Source organism: Pleurodeles waltl, chromosome 7 (assembly GCF_031143425.1).
Source record: "Pleurodeles waltl isolate 20211129_DDA chromosome 7, aPleWal1.hap1.20221129, whole genome shotgun sequence".
In the NCBI taxonomy this organism is placed as follows: Eukaryota; Metazoa; Chordata; class Amphibia; order Caudata; family Salamandridae; genus Pleurodeles; species Pleurodeles waltl.
Window position 1 is genome coordinate 1,392,471,867 of NC_090446.1, and position 19,310 is coordinate 1,392,491,176.

Sequence of the window (19,310 nt, forward strand, 5' to 3'; positions counted from 1 at the left end):
GCCCGAGATAGTGGCGCAGAGAAGATTCGGCACCGAGACAGCGGCACCGAAACGGGTCGGCACCGAGAGAGCACGACGCCGAAAGTAAAAAAGGTTTCGTCGGAGCCGAAAAAAGCAGCCGAAAAGGTTTCGGTACCGAAATATCCGGCCTCGGAACCGAAAACAAGTTCCCACACTGAGGAACAAGGACTGTCCACACAAATGAAGACACATAGATTTGGACAGGAATTACAGACAATAGAGCCAGATCACACACAAAGACGGCTCTTTATTCAAAAAGATACAGGGAAGATCAGCACTCTTCCTCCAGTCAAAATGAAACGCAAGCTTGCCTTCCAAGACAAGGACAAACAGCCACACGCAAAGGTGGCTAAACAAGTAACACCGCCACCATCCCCACATCACTCTCCACAACCATCACCGGTAGCCACTCCACCAATGATGCAATCCCCAACTCATACAGGAATGAGTCAAGATGACCCTGACGCATGGGACCTTTATGACGCACCAGTGTCAGATAATAGTCCAGAATGCTATCCAGCTAAATCATCGCCACCAGAGGATAGTACAGGCTACGCACAGGTGGTGTCAAGAGCAGCGGCATTTCATAATGTCAGCCTTCATTCAGAGCCCATTGAAGATGACTTTCTTTTTAATACACTGTCGTCCACACACAGCCAATATCAGAGTCTTCCTATGCTACCCGGAATGCTAAAACACTCTAAACAAGTGTTTGAGGAGCCTGTTAAAGGGAGAGCCATTACTCCAAGAGTAGATAAAAAATATAAACCGCCACCAACAGACCCAGTGTACATTACACAACAGCTAACACCAGACTCTGTTGTAGTGGGAGCAGCGCGCAAAAGAGCCAACTCTAATACTTCAGGAGATGCACCACCTCCAGATAAAGAAAGTCGAAAATTCAATGCTGCAGGCTAAAGGGTGGCGGCACAGGCAGCAAACCAGTGGCGTATTGCAAATTCGTAAGCTTTGTTAGCCAGATATGATAGGACCCATTGGTATGAGATGCAACACCTTATTGAACATTTACCCAAGGAGTTCCAAAAAAGAGCGCAGCAAGTAGTAGAAGAAGGACAGAGTATCTCCAATAATCAGATACGGTCAGCAATGGATGCTGTAGACACAGCTGCTAGAACTGTCAACACAGCAGTAACAATAAGGAGACATGCATGGCTGCGTACATCAGGATTTAAACCAGAGATACAGCAAGCTGTGCTGAATATGCCATTCAACGGACAGCAGTTGTTTGGGCCGGAGGTGGACACTGCGATCGAAAAACTTAAGAAAGACACTGACTCGGCCAAAGCCATGGGTGCACTCTACTCCCCACAGAGCAGAGGCACATTTCGAAAGATACAATTTTGAGGGGGATTTCGAGGGCAAACCACAGAAGCCACAACCTCACAAACAAAGCCCACTAACCAGAGCCAGTATCAGCAGGGAGGTTTTCGGGGACAATATAGAGGGGGACAATTTCAAAGGAATAGAGGAAAGTTCCAAAGTCCCAAAACTCCGCCAAACAAGCAGTGACTTCAAGGTCACAAATCCCCAACACATAACCCCTGTGGGGGGGAGACTAACCAAGTTTTACAAACATTGGGAGGAAATAACAACAGACACTTGGGTCTTAGCAATTATCCAGCATGGTTATTGCATAGAATTTCTCAAATTCCCTCCAAGCATCCCACCGAAAACACACAATATGTCAAAACAACATATAGATCTTCTAGGACTAGAAGTTCAGGCATTGCTACAGAAAGAAGCAATAGAGTTAGTACCAAAACAACAAATAAACACAGGAGTTTACTCCCTGTACTTTCTGATACCCAAAAAAGACAAGAGTCTGAGACCTATACTAGATCTCAGAACATTAAATACCTACATCAAATCAGATCACTTTCACATGGTTACATTACAAGACGTAATCCCACTGCTCAAACAAGAAGACTACATGACAACACTAGACCTAAAGGATGCATATTTCCATATACCAATACATCCTTCACACAGAAAGTACCTAAGGTTTGTATTCCAAGGGATACATTACCAATTCAAAGTGTTGCCATTCGGAATAACAACTGCACCAAGAGTTTTTACAAAATGCCTAGCAGTAGTAGCTGCACATATCAGAAGGCAGCAAATACATGTGTTCCCGTACCTAGACGATTGGTTAATCAAAACCAACACGCTAAGACGGTGTTCACAACACACAAAATATGTCATAGAAATCCTACACAAACTAGGTTTCTCAATCAACTACACAAAGTCACACCTTCTGCCGTGTCAAACACAGCAATACTTAGGAGCAACAATCAACACAGCAAAAGGGATTGCCACTCCAAGTCCACAAAGAGTTCACACATTTCACAATGTGATACAGACCATGTATCCAAATCAAAAGATACAAGTCAAACTGGTGATGAAACTACTAGGCATGATGTCTTCATGCATAGCCATTGTCCCAAACGCAAGGTTGCACATGCGGCCCTTACAACAGTGCCTAGCATCACAATGGTCACAAGCACAGGGTCAGCTTCTAGATCTGGTGTTGATAGACCGCCAAACATACATCTCGCTTCAATGGTGGAACAGTATAAATTTAAACCAAGGGCGGCCTTTCCAAGACCCAGTGCCACAATACGTAATAACAACAGATGCTTCCATGATAGGGTGGGGAGCACACCTCAATCAACACAGCATCCAAGGACAATGGGACATACAGCAAAAACAGTTTCACATAAATCACTTAGAACTGTTAGCGGTATTTCTAGCGCTCAAAGCATTTCAACCCATAATAAGCCACAAACACATTCTTGTCAAAACAGACAACATGACAACAATGTATTACCTAAACAAACAGGGAGGCACACACTCGACACAGTTGTGTCTCCTAACACAGAAAATATGGCATTGGGCGATTCACAACCACATTCGCCTAATAGCACAATTTATTCCAGGAATTCAGAACCAGTTAGCAGACAATCTCTCTCGGGATCACCAACAGATCCACGAATGGGAGATTCACCCCCAAATACTAAACACTTAATTCCAAATGTGGGGAACACCACAAATAGATCTATTTGCAACAAAGGAAAACTCAAAATGCCAAAACTTCGCATCCAGGTACCCACAAGATCAGTCTCAGGGCAATGCGTTATGGATGAGCTGGTCAGGGATATTTGCTTACGCTTTTCCCCCTCTCCCACTCCTTCCATATCTAGTAAACAAATTGAGTCAAAACAAACTCAAACTCATACTAATAGCACCGACATGGGCAAGACAACCTTGGTACACAACACTACTAGACCTTTCAGTAGTACCTCATGTCAAACTACCAAACAGACCAGATCTGTTAACACAACACAAACAACAGATCAGTCATCCAAATCCAGCATCGCTGAATCTAGCAATTTGGCTCCTGAAATCCTAGAATTCGGACACTTAGACCTCACACAAGAATGTATGGAGGTCATAAGACAAGCTAGGAAACCTACCACTAGACACTGCTATGCAAATAAGTGGAAAAGATTTGTTTATTACTGCCATAATAATCAAATTCAACCCTTACACGCATCTGCCAAAGATATAGTAGGACACTTACTACAATTGCAAAAGTCAAAGCTAGCTTTCTCTTCAATAAAGATACATCTTACCGCAATTTCAGCCTACCTGCAAATTACGCACTCAACTTCATTATTTAGGATACCAGTCATAAAAGCATTTATGGAAGGCCTAAAGAGAATTATACCACCACGAACACCACCAGTTCCTTCATGGAACCTCAACATTGTCTTAACACGACTCATGGGTCCACCTTTTGAGCCCATGCACTCTTGTGAAATGCAATACTTAACATGGAAAGTTGCATTTTTGATTGCCATCACATCTCTAAGAAGAGTGAGTGAAATTCAAGCATTTACCATACAAGAACCATTTATTCAAATACACAAGCATAAAGTAGTTCTACGGACAAATCCAAATTTTTTACCAAAAGTGATCTCCCCGTTCCACTTGAATCAAACGGTAGAATTACCAGTGTTCTTCCCACAGCCAGATTCTGTAGCTGAAAGAGCACTGCATACATTAGACATCAAAAGAGCACTAATGTACTAAATTGACAGAACAAAACTAATTCGAAAAACAAAACAACTATTTATTGCTTTCCAAAAACCTCATACAGGGAATCCAATTTCTAAACAAGGCATTGCTAGATGGATAGTTAAGTGTATTCAAACCTGCTATCTTAAAGCAAAGAGAGAGCTGCCTATTACACCAAAGGCACACTCAACCAGAAAAAAAGGTGCTACCATGGCCTTTCTAGGGAATATTCCAATGAACGAAATATGTAAGGCAGCAACATGGTCTACGCCGCATACATTTACCAAACACTACTGTGTAGATGTGTTAACGGCACAACAAGCCACAGTAGGTCAAGCTGTACTACGAACATTATTTCAAACAACTTCAACTCCTACAGGCTGAACCACCGCTTTTGGGGAGATAACTGCTTACTAGTCTATGCACAGCATGTGTATCTGCAGCTACACATGCCATCGAACGGAAAATGTCACTTACCCAGTGTACATCTGTTCGTGGCATTAGTCGCTGCAGATTCACATGCGCCTCCCCTCCTCCCCGGGAGCCTGTAGCCGTTTAGAAGTTGATCTTGAACATTTGTAAATTTGTAAATATATTACTTTAAACTTCATTATGTACATACGTATTCACTCCATTGCATGGGCACTATTACTAGCATACACAACTCCTACCTCACCCTCTGCGGGGAAAACAATCTAAGATGGAGTCGACGCCCATGCGCAATGGAGTCGAAATGGGAGGAGTCCCTCGGTCTCGTGGCTCGAAAAAAGACTTCTTCGAAGAAAAACAACTTGTAACACTCCGAGCCCAACACCAGATGGCGGGATGTGCACAGCATGTGAATCTGCAGCGACTAATGCCACGAACAGATGTACACTGGGTAAGTGACATTTTCCATATATACATATAGCTATATATATATATATATATATATATATATATATATATATATATATATATGTGTGTATATGTGTGTGTGTGTGTGTGCATGTGTGTATGTATATATGTTTGTGTATACATATTCATGTGTATATTATTCTATTTTTAACATGTTCATAGGTCATTGCATGGCTCCTAGATAATATGAATGCCTACTTTTGTTTTTATATCACAATGATCAAATGTTTTATTATATATTTAACAGCAAGCATTTCGCTATTCAAAAATTGAGGAAAGATAAATGAATGTTAGAAAAGTACACTTATTAATTAACTTCAAATATTACAAATCTTGAAAGTCTGTTTATACAATACTACTTTTTTTCTCATATTATTATACCCATTATTATATTCCTTGCACATATATTCCCTTACTTTGCATTTAAATATCTATTTATTTATTACTCAAGTCCTACTGAACTAGAGAAAAATTAAATAAAAATAAATATAATGAAGTCTATAATTTTTTTTTTAAATAATATATATATATATAAAAATAATATAATAAATAAATACAAAACTATATAATGTTACTCTCTTGTAAGCTTTCCTCTGTCTCCCCATTATCCTATATCTCTATCAATCTATCCTCCATCCCCACTCTGACTCAACCAAAACCCATTCTACAACTTTCATCTTCAAAATAACCCTGCCTACGTTCTTCCCTCCCCTGTCGCATCTAGCTCACCCCAAATCTCAGTCTACTACCATGATCTCCCAAACAACCCTACTAAATGCTCCCTCCTTTATCTCACCTTTGACTCGTCCAAAACCCCTCCTTCTACTATGATCTTCTTAACCCCTTCCACAGACTCTTCCCTCCTCCATCTCTCCTTTACTCATCCCAAGCCTCATCCTATTACTATAAACTCCCACTTAATTCTGGATTCTTCCCTCCTCTATCCCTCCATTACTCTAGTCAATCCAAGTAACAAACTCACATTTCCTCCACTCAAATTAACGCATACTAATACTGTACTGATATTTCCCTATACTAATCCACTAATTCCTCTTGGGTTCCGGAGTAGAGTGCTACTCTCCGAAAAGCACTTCAACACCTCGTCAGGGGTAGTAAGCGCTATATAAATACAATTACACTATATGGACTTCTGTACACAGATTTAGTAAACATTTTTATTTTGCTATTGAAGCTAGGTGGGCTGCTGTAGTTGGTCGGAGAGTATTAAATACACTATTCCTTTCTCTTCCTGCCCCTTATCCCATTCTCCATTTTAGGAAAGGTGATGGTTCTGGTTTACAGTTAAGGCATAATATTTGGACCTTCAATAAATATGTGTTACAGATGGAAAATATGACTTGCCTGTAACCATCAGTTTATATCTGGTTCTGTTTGCAGAGTCACAAGTGACCACCCTTCCGCCTCCAGAGGGCCAAGTGAAAGAAGAGTTGCGCTTTAGTAGAGGTGCCCAGACACATGTCATGATCTGGAGAAATGATGGCGAGACTAGATGGCAAGAGAATGTTTAGTATGCCATTCCGCTCCAGTATGTGGTAAACCGATGGTTTCAAGCAAATTACACTATGTTTATATCTCGTGTAATGTTTTTCACTACTATATAACACTACTATAATAACATAGGGTGCGTCTCTCAATTATATGTATACACTATTGTGTATATATCTTGTTTCCAGTTATAGTTGCAAAACATTTTAAAATATGTATTTTAATATTGCGCAAAAACATTAGGTTAATGATGTGAATTTGAGTAACTTGTTTTTCTAAAAAATAATGAAGTCGTTGTAACATTTACTGCAATTATTTTGATGAGGTCTCTAATGATTACCTCGTGGATTTGTCTAGCTAAAGACATGCCCTCCACGTTTAACACAGCAGTATCCATCCAGGTCACCTCTGCCTTAGTTGGAAACTTCAACTTACTTGGATCCTGTTTGCTGGGATCATAGGAAGTTTCTTGGCTTACCACCGAGGACCATAGTTACCACAGGGCCCTTTGATATAAACGTAGCCTGCAATTCTTAACATAACTACCACTCTTTATGTGGCTTCCAAAAGTCGAGTGCTACGCCAAGATGGATGGCCGCCTCGTGAAGCAGTCCTCCAGAGTTCTGCAGATGGCCAATAGATATTTTTGCCTCAAGAGCCTCGTCAGTCTTGTGTTCACTGTGATCTTCCCAAAATCCTCTTGTTTAATCAAAAACGCGGTTCACAGAGGCCATTCTGGATACAGACCTCTGGGGGAGTAGTATCCATTAAGGCATGGGTGGATCTCTTTCAGGCGCATACATTCATGCTGGGTTGTGGTTCCAGAAGTACTGATGCCCAGGTATGCTGCTTGGGGGGTGGTTCTCCGTACCAGCTTTCGTTGAGATCCCTACGGCATCACCTGGCTGTGCAGTGGACTCAGTCGTTCGATGCCAATCCAAGCTTATCCGAAGCCTTCCATCTGTGAGCTGACACTTGGGTATAAGCACTTAATCGAATACACCCGACACATCCCTCCACATAAGTTTGTTGGAGTTGAAAGTCTCCAAGCCAGCTGCACAGTTCAGAGTGATCATGATTTACGCAACACTGGACCTTTTCTTTATCAGATAATAGGGAGGACGTTGTTCGCCACAATTCTGCCAGCTGTCAATGGAGCTGTGGGAATAAGTGTTTTCTGGGGACATGTTTCTCCTACTCCTCCACTATATATATATATATATATATATATATATATATATATATATATATATATATATATATATATATATATATATATATATATATATATATATATATATATATATATATATTGCATCAGAGAGCAGACAGCATGACCTGGCACCTGCTTTTATTTGGTGATTAGGAACTGCATTAGTCTTCAACTGACTCTTCAAGGATTGAAGATGATCAGACTCAGTCACATTTGTGACCCACTAGATGACAAAATGTGAGGGGTTTGTCCTGTGTGCCCCAGGACCCTAGAGGTAATATTCCTCTATTCCTTCTATTCAAACTCCAATTATTTCGACGCTGCTGCAGAAAATTATAGACTTTTCAAAGTGCTCTAACATCATGGTCGGTCGAGCCTCTCCCCTTACAGTTTTGTGGACATCATTCCCCGTCGCAGAGACATCCATCGACAAAAGCATGATCTTTACACCTCCCTATTATCACTCACTTGAGTGTCTGGTTTTCCAGAAGTTAGTCTTTGCCTATCATCGCCTTTCCGCTGATAGTGTGGATCTTCTACTAGCTGTCACCAAGTCCCAGTACAAGAACAAGTTATTGAACTTTTGGTATAGAGGTTTGCCCAAGGGCATCAATGCGTCACTAGATAGGCCGATACCAGTCTGGGGTTGCTTGTATTCCCCTTCAGAGAAGACCAAGCCTTGTAGTTCAGGCTGCACTGTTCCTAGTGGAGCAGGACCCGGGTGGTTTGTATGTGGATGGTTCTTGATGAGGCATGGTAGGCAAATCACATGATGGACTGGAATGCGGCTTGATTAACTACCAGTGGCTGGGATCAATTCAAGCTTTCCACCCATTCCTTTTTTGTGTTCATCTCATCTCCAAAGCATATTAGTGCTGCGGGCCCTAAACACTATGAACTCCGTGCTATCTCACAAGGGCACAACGTGGTTCCCAGAACACAGCCTACATCCCAGTTTTATTTAATGTGGAGAATTATCTCCATCTCTGAGCCTTCTTCCTGCACCCTTGTGTTTTTTCGGCAAGGAGGTGCTGTGAAATTGCTGCCCTGCATTAATGTCGGTGCTGTCTTGTGTGTTATTGATACCCAAAGAGAGATCTGATTTCTTCTGAACAGCTTTTTCTCTCCTTTGGAATTATAGACCAAGGTAAGCCCACATCTAAGAACACAGTTGCCAAATGTAATTGTCTTCTAGATCTCCCATTGTTTGACTTAGAGAGTAGGACACTTTCATTAACTTAAGAGCATATCCTACTAGACTAAAGCTGGCTGGCTTCAGTTGCACTTTCCACGAGTGTTCTTTTCAGGTAAAATATACAGGTTGTCTAAGACTGACTCTCACACATTCTCCCCAGGCAGCATGCACTTTTGTCTCAGCTAATTTATTTTTGACATTTTACTATATTGTAATGCGGCACACCTTTTGTTCAGTTAGGCGCCGCCTGAACTTAGGTCCTTCAATTAAAGATAAAAGATGCTACTTCAGTTAAGCATCACACAGTAATGAAAATCCAGTGCCACGTGTGGCTGGAAGTCAGATTATTCCGAACATTAATTCATTTAGCAAGTAATTCATGTGAGTTTGTTGAGGAACACATTCGTGAACTTAAAAGTTGATGGTGATCATTGCTACACCCGTGCCCTGCTGGATCAGATGAATGCAGCAAACATTGATCATTCATCTGTATGTTATTTTGATTTTCTAGTGCATTTATATACACATCTATTTTTGTTTTAATTTATTGTTTACTTTTTGAGTACCTAGCTGACAATCTCGAATATACTGTTGGTGCCTACATGTTTCCTTACAAACTATGTACTTTGGAATGCATGCACGTGTGATCTGCACACACTGCACACCACATGAGAAGACATTGCATTCAACAGAAAGTGGTGGCTTCGGGTTTATAGCTAAGTCTTGTTCGGCTTCCATGTCTTTGAACCAGGCTGCGCCTCATTGACTACTTAGAGGGTTCTCTTATGTCTGGATTCTGGATCTACTCGGCTTCCGTCCAAAGCCCTACCTGTAAACAGAAGTGCCACCACTGCTTCAAGCGTACCTGAGTTGTAAAAGGGCACAATACACATCCCACTTATTTTCTGTGGCCTTCTGCTGTTTGTAGAGTTGAACAGTGAATACCCTACTTGAGTTGACTGGTCTATCGTTCTTTGAATATTGATATATTTAACCAGCTAGAGATGCTTTCTCCCCTACTGTGAAAATTCACTAGATGATGTGAAGTCAACTGACTGACCTGGGTTACAATTTGTGAAGGGCACAGTCCTTTTTTGTATCAGCTGTGGCTTAACTGGATGCTGAATCTTTAGCTTTGGGGCCAGTTTCATTGATCATAACTTTTTGTTATTTGGGGATTCCATATTACATTTGGGTGGTCAGTGTCGGGGATTTATAACATTTTTGACTACTCGGCTACCTGCTAAGTTGTTCTCCCTTGCACCAAGGGCATTAGAGAATTTAGGATACAGGGCAAACGTATCAATGCACACTGGATAGGTCTGTAAAATTCTGTATAGCATATTTAGGTACAGAGTACCACTGCACTTAGGAGGAACTGAGAGAAGAATACGCCTGGACATTTCACTGGGTGTGCAGTCTCTGGCATAATACACTATATTGTCTGAAAGACCTCTATGTTATTCTGAAGTATAGCGCATTACTACTTGAATGAATGAATGAACAAAATGTATAGAAACATCGGCAACTTCAAGTACTACAGGGTAAAGGGAGAAGAGGAGTCAAGTGCTTGGCAAGAAGAACCATGTGTTTGACATTCCTTCTGAGGGTAAAGTGGCTGCAAACTTGATAAGGAAGATAATTCCAAAATGTCATAGTTTAGGAATGTGCCACAGTAGATAGTGGCTGCAATATTAGGATTGACTAATGTATTGTTTAGTGGTTAATTAAAGTGTAGAGTAGCCAACTATATTACTTGCAAATACAAGGTGGAGCATTGTGTGTATGAAAGATTTCTCAAAGGACTTGGCTTTGCTGTTTGTGTATTTGTTCAGGAGAGAACTGTTGTTGATTAGCCTGGGTGTCTGATATTTAGCAGTATCTTTGCAGAAAGCCTTTTGCAGGTTTGAGAAACCTTCCGTTAGCGTTGAGGTAGCTGCCGTGCGAGCAGAAAATCAACTCGAGGGGCAGAAAAGATGTAGAGCCCTCTGTTTCTGTGCAGGGAGCCGTTCGCACTGATTTTTCAGCGCGGGACAAACACCTGGCACTAAAAATCAGCACAAACTGCAACCTAATGCACTCCGCCACTTTGTCGTTTTTATAGGTTTTATAATAAACCTATGTGTTTTTGCTGCAACTTGTGTGCAGACCAGAAAAAGGGCACCCTCTGGCACACCTTGAAGAGAGCTTCGACGTACCTCCCAGTACATTGCTCCTTCTGCAATGCACAACCCCCTCCCCCCCTTTTGGTATCTCCTCACAGTAGAGCAGCCTCTCCTGAGGCATTCTCATAGACACATCTGAATCGAAGGGTCCTTGCAAACCTCCCTGAGGGCTAGGGCAATTTGCCATTTCGGGAAGTCAGCGATCTAGAGCTGCGACGCATTCCTACGTCACAGCACACCGCGATGCATGCCCTGGATCCAACACCTAGGAGTTTATCACCCCGGCTCCCACTCATGCCCATAACATTCAGACCCCGGGAAGGTGAGCAATAGGTAACGAGCGGGAGTGTCGCCTTGAAGAAGTAAGTGCTAACTTGATTTCTCTTTTTTGTGTCACGGACGCTAACCAGGAGAGGAGTAGAGTGAATTTTATTACCTTGTCAAACCTTTAGAGTGTGACTACAAGCGCCCCCCTCCCCCCCCCCCTTGGTGGATCCACAATACCGTAGCCAGCATTCTCCTGTCACACATGTACCAAGTGTGTTATTTTGTGTTCTTTACGCATTTTCATGTGTAGTTTGTCTTGTAATGTCATTTATGAGGAATTATTGGTGCCCGTTATTCGACCATTGGTTGTCACGTGTGCCCTTTCACATGTGGGGTGAAGTTTGCTCATGAGTGGCACCACAGCAAAAGCAGTAAAATATGTATAGTGGCCCAGTATTCTACAGAGCTATGATAACAGGTATTTTTAACTTGTTCGAGACCTCACCACTCCTATCCCTTACATGAATTACATTGACGTGACAACATCAATGCTTCCACGTATTTCGCAGGTCGCAGCACGCCCATTCAGTAGCGGAACAGGAGGAACCCAATGATGAAGCATGCCACCAAGGGGTAACCCTGGTGGGTGTGGGGATGTCCCTTCTGCTGGGTCTTTTTGTAATGTTACTTGGTCTATAAGGAGGGTAGACCCAGCAAGACACCTTCCTTTGCCCCTCTTTGTCTCTGATTATTAGAACATTCCGCCACTTGCAGGCAGAATGTTCTAAAAATTAAACAAAGGCCTCACGGATCCCGAGGGGAATGAAATCCTCTTGGGTTCCGTGAGGCCTTTATTCACAGCAACAGCTGTGAACATTGGAATGTTGGCGCTCCGGGCTTCTACCAGACATTAGAAGCCAGGAGCACTCCATTGTTTTCAATTGAGCTCCCAATAATCCAGTGTTCTAATGGCAGTTACTGCGCCATTAAAATTACCAAGTAACACAGGAGCACCTCATAATCTGAGTTATTTCACAAGGACGCACCATGGGCCAGATGTATGAATCTGGCCCATTGCGATTCGGTAATTGCGAATTTTAAGAAATCGCAATTACCGACTCGCAAAGGGCCATGTATCACATTTGCTATTCGGTAATTGCGATTTATTAAAAATCGCGAATGCAAATTGCGATACTGGCCCCATTCGCAGCTATGGGCCTCTTGGCCCATAGCTGCAAATTTTTTGCATTTCGCAAATTGCGATTTCTGAGCATCCCATTTCTTTTTTTTTTTGCACATGTACAGTACACACATGCCAAAAGGGCATGTGTGCTTTACATATAAAATTTAAAAATGCAGTTTTACTGAATTTTTAAATTTTGCACCAGGTTACCAACTGGTTGCAGGTCATGGTATTTTGCACTTGCAAAATACCATTCTGCAAAAAATCGCAATTTGAGATTTTTTGCAGAATTGCATTGCGACCTGGATTTTGCGAATCACAAATTCGCAAAATCCAGGTCGCAACGCAGAAAATCGCAATTTTTGCGATTTTCTGTTTTTGGTCTGCGAATGCATTTGAAGCATTGCCGACCTCGATTTTGCACTCGCAAACGGCCGATTTCGCTGTTTGCGAGTGCAAAATCTGTTCATACATCTGGCCCCATGTGCTGAAAGCAGGTGATGTATCCAAGTGAAAATCTACGTGAAAATGGAGAAATGCATACAGGAATATGCACAGAAACACCGATTCTCACATTATTTTACCCAGTAACCCATAATCAATGGAATTATCGAAACCTGTGCTATTGGTAGTTCCTGATATGCAGGAATTCCAGTTGACTGAATGGCCCAATCCTATGGTCCCCTCAGTATACTTTAGGAGATCATATAAGCTCAACGAGTGGCCCAGGATGTCCCGGAAGACAACCTCTTAGGTTCCCCTTGGTGGGAAATAATCTTCAATATTATGATATCCCCACATGCCTGTTGAGGATGACACTTCCTTCTGTGCATCCGCCACTGCAGCTGGGGTACAGACGGTGATGAATTTGCCGAATGGACACTATTTTGTTTGGTCCCTCTCAGCAGACTGGGGTGTTTCTGAAACACTAAAAGCTGTTGCCCCTGACACCCTAGGAGTTTTCTCACACTGATTGGTGGTTATCCGTTTCCTCCTTGGGACAGCCAGGCTTTTCCTGGCGGTCCTGATGTATGTCACAAGGACCGAGCATGTTTACTTCTGACGTACATTGACTGATTGCCCGATTTACTGTGGGCTCCAGCTCTGCCAAACTATAAATAAGGGCTTTAGTCATTCTTATTTCTGGCTGTTAGCTGCTAGGTATAATTTCTGCTCCAAAGAAAAAACGCATTACAAAGCAAACAATTTGCCTTTGTGTTTCACACAAAAATATCATATGTTCAGCTATTTAGCTACTGATGTGTTTAAGCTTCTACATCTCTGTGGAAGGCCACAAAGTTAACCGTTTTTTTTTTAAAATATAATGGCCATGCTGCTTTTTTATTTGTCTGGATCTGAAGTAATGAAGTTTCATAAACATGTTACTTGTTTGGATGTGAAATAATGGAGTTTCATAAATATGTAGCCTCTCTGGATGTGAAGTAATGAAGTTTCATAAAAACGTGGCTTATAATGCCATATGAGCTTGGATCCACTTCGATTTTTGTGCTGGATCAACCTTTCCTCAGCAGAACCTTATCGGCAAGAGCTTTATGGAAAATACTTCAGTGCTTGAAAAGACAATGACGTTGTCGGAAGCCAGTGTTTGGCAGCTGAGATCCTGGCATCTTATCACACAAGTGAACCTTGCAGCAGACTGTTGCGAGGCTTGCAGGAGTTTGCGCTCAGTCTTCCTTGTATACACTAATGATATAGGTGACTAGAAGTAAGGGCCCAACTTAAAGTTTCACTGACAGGGTACTCCATCATATACACAACAGAATACCCTCCCGCCAAACCCTCGGCCCGCTCACTTCCTTGAAATAAGTGGACCTTAAGTTTTCTGTCATTGAAGTCCCCTTTGGTTCCATCATGGAATACTTACTCCAAAGGCCATCAGAGGAAGGACATTACGCTACCCGCCCTTTAAAAGGGTGATGCCTTGTTTTCCTGTTCATCAAAGCTAGGAAAATATAATGACCCAGGGTATAGAGTTCATCCGTGTTTGTGTTTGTTTAGAAACAACTTCCCACTTTGGGATGTTAATTCTGAAAAACAAAAACTTTGTAAACGTTTAGTAGATGGCTATCAAACCTGACAGCGGCCTTCCACCAAACGTTTTGTACACTGAAAGGAACCACTGTGATGGCGATTCCTTTCAGTGACAGAGATTACTGCTGGCTCGTCGGTCATCTCTAAATCTGCCAGATGACCTCCACCCTGATGGAACACACACTGCTGCTGGACTGAAGCGCTATGATTATTATTAGAGATGCATTTTAAAACATGCTGTGGACGACATGCATTCCTTGGTCTGTCGTGGTTGACTTTGATTCAGATTGATGAAATTGACTAGTGGAAATTAGTAGAGATTTAGGTAGTAGCTTAAATGTGGAGGTTTGCTTGCAAATTTATAGCTTTTACCTTTCTTAACAGAATGTCCTTCCAACGTTGCCGCCTCATGTGGTTTCCTGCATCTAAACTGGGTTTTCTATTAAGCTCCATCCCTTATCAGAGCTGAAGCATTCCTTAAGAGGCTGATGGGAAGACAATGGAAGAACCACGGGGAACCACTACCACGAATAGCCGAAAAGGTGAGTGTGTAGTGTCAGTGCACACCAGAAGAAACTGATTTTACTCATTAGTATTATAATTCGAAAATGTGTGAGGCACATTATATCGTGAAAGCCTCAAGCGCATTTTTCTAAATTAAGTGAACCTAGAACTCAGGCTGTGATAACATACTTTATTCCAATCTATTTTAAGTTAAGAGTTTCTGTTTTAGCTGCACGTTTTTGCTGCTTTTAAAGTTTTGCAGAAGTGATTAACGGAAACGTCCAGCAGACATTGTACATCGTATTAGTCCCCCAACCATAGAGATTAGCCCTTCATTCATGAACATAAACATAATGCTTGTTGTCTAGATAAGGCAATTAATTTATGATCTGAAGAAAATGTGCAATGCAGACAGAATGATGCTCTACAACATTTTATATAGTACCAAAAGGGGAACCTGCCCTGCTTTCATGCATTATTGCCTGGGAATAGAAAATATAACTAATCGGAAAAACAATACCAGCTCCTCAAATAGAAGGACATTCGGGCACTTTTCATTGAAGACATTGCTTTGTCTTGCTGTCTGTGGCATATATGACTTTATCTTGCCCTCATTGTCCTGTCCTAGCGCAGAATCAGTACTCGCACACGTAGTACATTCTCCTGCTACAGTCATTGTCCCACCACTTGCCGTCGTCTGAGGAGACCGAGACACAGTTCTCCAGAGCTCCACCATTAGGCTGGGTCACCAGGTGGTCCTTAAACCAGTTGAAGAAGGACACGCGGTGGCCGCTTTCATAAAGGTACATTCCTTCGGAGCGCTGGTCATTTATTCCGATCCAGACAGGCCAGTTGAAGGGGTACAGAGTGTCATGGATGTACTTAGCCAGGGCGGCGTACTCCTCCTGGTCAGTAGGCATGGCCAGGTTGCCGCCTCTACTGTGGCAGAGCGTCTGCGCGGAGCTGTAGCTCTCAAAGTGCCGGAAGAGAAGGTAGCAGCGCCTGTGCAACCTGCGTCCCTTCAAGCAACCTGAAAACAAAGAAAGAAAGAGGTCACATCTCGAGATTAACCTTCGGGCACTGAGAATAGTTTGAGTACTAACTTCAGAAAGGCAAGCCTTCGGAAAAAAGACAATATCAGGAATAAGAGCAACGCTGGGTGTCCGGCAGTTTTGAAAAACCGAAGAATTGGATGATAGAACTGTCCTTGCCCACCCAAAAAGCATGAAAGAGGATCTTTGAAACACACCGGAAGCAAAAGAAAACCATGTCATGAGATGGGGGGATAGCTGTTATTATTCAGATGCACTTCACTCACATCGCTGAGGACAAAGGGATTTACACAGCTCTCAAATCTAGTTTGATTTAGTGAGCGATAGGAGTATGCAGAGGATGCAAGGATGAGACTATTCAAAGGATGCAAGGATGAGACTTTGCAAAGGATGCAAGGAGGGGTGTTAGTAATCATTTTCAGTGTCTCATACAAATAGGCCTCAGCTGGGACACAGTCAAGCCATGCAAGCTGGACGCCCTCATTTTTCATCCTTAGATGTGATTTTTGAACATCAGGGCCTGACTTTCTTAGCATCACTGTTTCTTTAAAATGCACTTCTGCTTTGCTTTTGCAGGGTGATGGTCTTCCAGATGCATATGCTATGTCTCCATTGCAAAACAGTTTCCCACACTGTAAGGTAGTCATGATGAAGAACAAGCAGTAAAAGTGAGTTTTAGCTTTGTGTGGCCTACTTCTGGTTCTTCTGAATATCATTAAAGTAATACGTAGTGAATGCATAAACTACTGCTCAAGCTGCCACCCGGCTTATGTCGAGGTGAAAGGCTTTGCTGTTGAATTCTAAAGATGCTTTTTTTCTTTGTTGGTCACATTTGCCTATGGTATTTTGTTCTTAACAAATAACACAGTTGAAAGCATTGTAAATCCAGTATGTGCCTTCAGTTTTGCTGTGCAGATAAGATGAAGACTGATCAGACTTCCTGTCGCCTTGTGTTCTGTGGATGGGAGCCCATCGTACACCCATTGTATGTACCACTCACGGGGGTTGAAATAAAGAAGGCATTCTATAGTCAACTGGGCATAAAATGTGGAAACAACTGAACAACAATTGTGAGAACAATTCAGTGCATACTGAGTTAATTACACTTAGAAAACAACCTTTATATTAAAGCAGTTGATACAATAGTTGTGAATCGGGTCAATCAGTGGTAAGGTTAATGTAGTAAGTACCACATTCAGGTTCCATGTGTGTGGTGGGATGTAATGGGGGGGGAGTACCCTTGAACCTCTCCAAGAAAGCCACTGGAATCTATCAAGTAAGGCAGGACAGTTTGCATCTAGGACGAGAATCATACTGTGCTCCTCTGACGACAAGGAATTCCAAAAGCACGTCTACATTGCTTAACATCTGCTATGCGGCGCAAGTGCATGTCCTAAGCCCCTAATGTTGCAAAGGCATATTTTGTGTGAGGGTTCAGTACCTGACTTCTTTTTTTTAATTAGGTTTTTGCATCCTTTGCAACAAATAAAACAACATTGTGCCAGGTAGTGCTGTATGCAATGAGATGGAGCACATTATCTGTGCAGTATCACAATTGCAGGTACAACCTTATCAGTCATACATTCTTGTGAAGACCATTTCCTGTTCAACCCAACACTCTTAGACACCTCTGGGGCTGTCAGCAGCTAGGCAGTAAGGGGATCCCAATTTTCCTTGGGCCTCTAGGACCTTGGTGACTCTTCAACATATAGTTCTAGTTTTTCCCTGCAGTAGGCCGTATCTGAGAGCCACTGCCACTTGGTTGCTTCTGCACGTTTGCCCCAGTATAGAGTGACTTTCCTTTTTGCCAGTAACAGGGCTAATGCCACCAGTCTATGATTGGTTGTGTGTAGATCTCTGACCAGTCCAAGTAAAAACACCCGGGGGTTGCACCCCACCGACTCCATCACTATGTCTACCTGTACCCAGAAGCGCTGGATGGAAGAGCACAACTTGGCTAGATGTAAAAATAATCTGCATCCAGTGCCCCACACCTGAAACAATTTGCATCCCCCCTCAGCCCATATTTGCAAGCTTGACAGGTATATAGTACATTTGATGTAGGGACTTAAAATGGATAAGGGGCAAATACAATTGGGTGTGAGCGTGCCCATCTGCGTGCAACAAAAGACCCAGTCTGCCGGCTCCAACAGCAAGTCAAGTATTTCATTCCATATCTCTAGTGCTGGATCCAGGGCTGCTGACTTGTCAGTTTGTGCTGCAACATACAATTTAGTAGTAAGACTCTTATGCATGGTGCTAGTGAGTAAGGTTTGCTGTGCACAGAGTGTAGGGGTTCTCCGGGAAACTGGGGATAAGTCTTGCATGGCGGCCCAGAGGCAATAGTATAGGAATGTCAACATCAGGGTATGTTGCTACGTATGTGAGATATCAGGGAGAGCAACTAAGGTCCCGCCAGGGTAAGCGTCACCCATAGTTACCAGCCTGGCTTGTCAAGCATGTCTAGTGCCCTGTCCTCTCGTATGTGTTTTGTGTGACCAGTATGGCTGGGTGGAACAGCAGGGGAAGAGCTGAAGCATATAAGAGTTCCTCGTTTACCCACACCCCAGGTGCCCACTAGGCCCTTGTGGTGCAGTGAATTGTGTTGATCCCCATTCTTGTCACACTCTCACATCTGTGTGGCAGAATAGCTTTGAGTGGGATGGGGTACAGTACCCAAATTCTAAGAGTTCATGAGCCATGCTGCTTGCTCAGGGACTAAGGGCCAGATGTATGAAAGGATTTTACCCATTCTGTGTCTATGAGAAAAAGCTTTCGTACATATGGCCCTAAGATCAGTGTGCCTCACTTGGGCCTGATGCAGTATAGGGAGCTGTGTACATATTGTATTCTGTGTTTGGGTCATGTTCAACAGAGGTGAGAACCGTGGCTGTCTGGACCAAGTTGGAACAATTAGAACCCTTGCCATATGGGACAGCATGCAGACTACACTCTGAAAAGATGTCTTGTCGAAGTACCTCTTAAAGCTGCCACTAATACATTTACCCTCACTATCTGCTGGACTGTGGCCTCCCCTAATGTGTTGGGCTACAAACCAAACATTGTTCCTGATTATCTAATGGCAGTTTGTCTCCCTCTCTCTGGAGAGGAATTGTGACTTTGCCCTCCGTTGTTTGCGCATCTAAGAAGTGTTGTG

The 19,310-nt window shown here is 42.6% G+C and overlaps 1 protein-coding gene across 1 annotated transcript in view; it reads right to left on the bottom strand.

Moving 5' to 3' along the window:
• Positions 1–15,277: 15,277 nt before the first annotated feature.
• CLEC11A (C-type lectin domain containing 11A) overlaps positions 15,278–19,310 on the bottom strand; it is a 49,988-nt gene continuing 45,955 nt past the window's right edge. Inside the window, exon 4 of the mRNA XM_069200993.1 lies at positions 15,278–16,131. Within this exon, the coding sequence (XP_069057094.1) occupies positions 15,737–16,131 (395 nt within the window). The 3' untranslated portion in view covers positions 15,278–15,736. The remainder of the gene's footprint in view (positions 16,132–19,310) is intronic.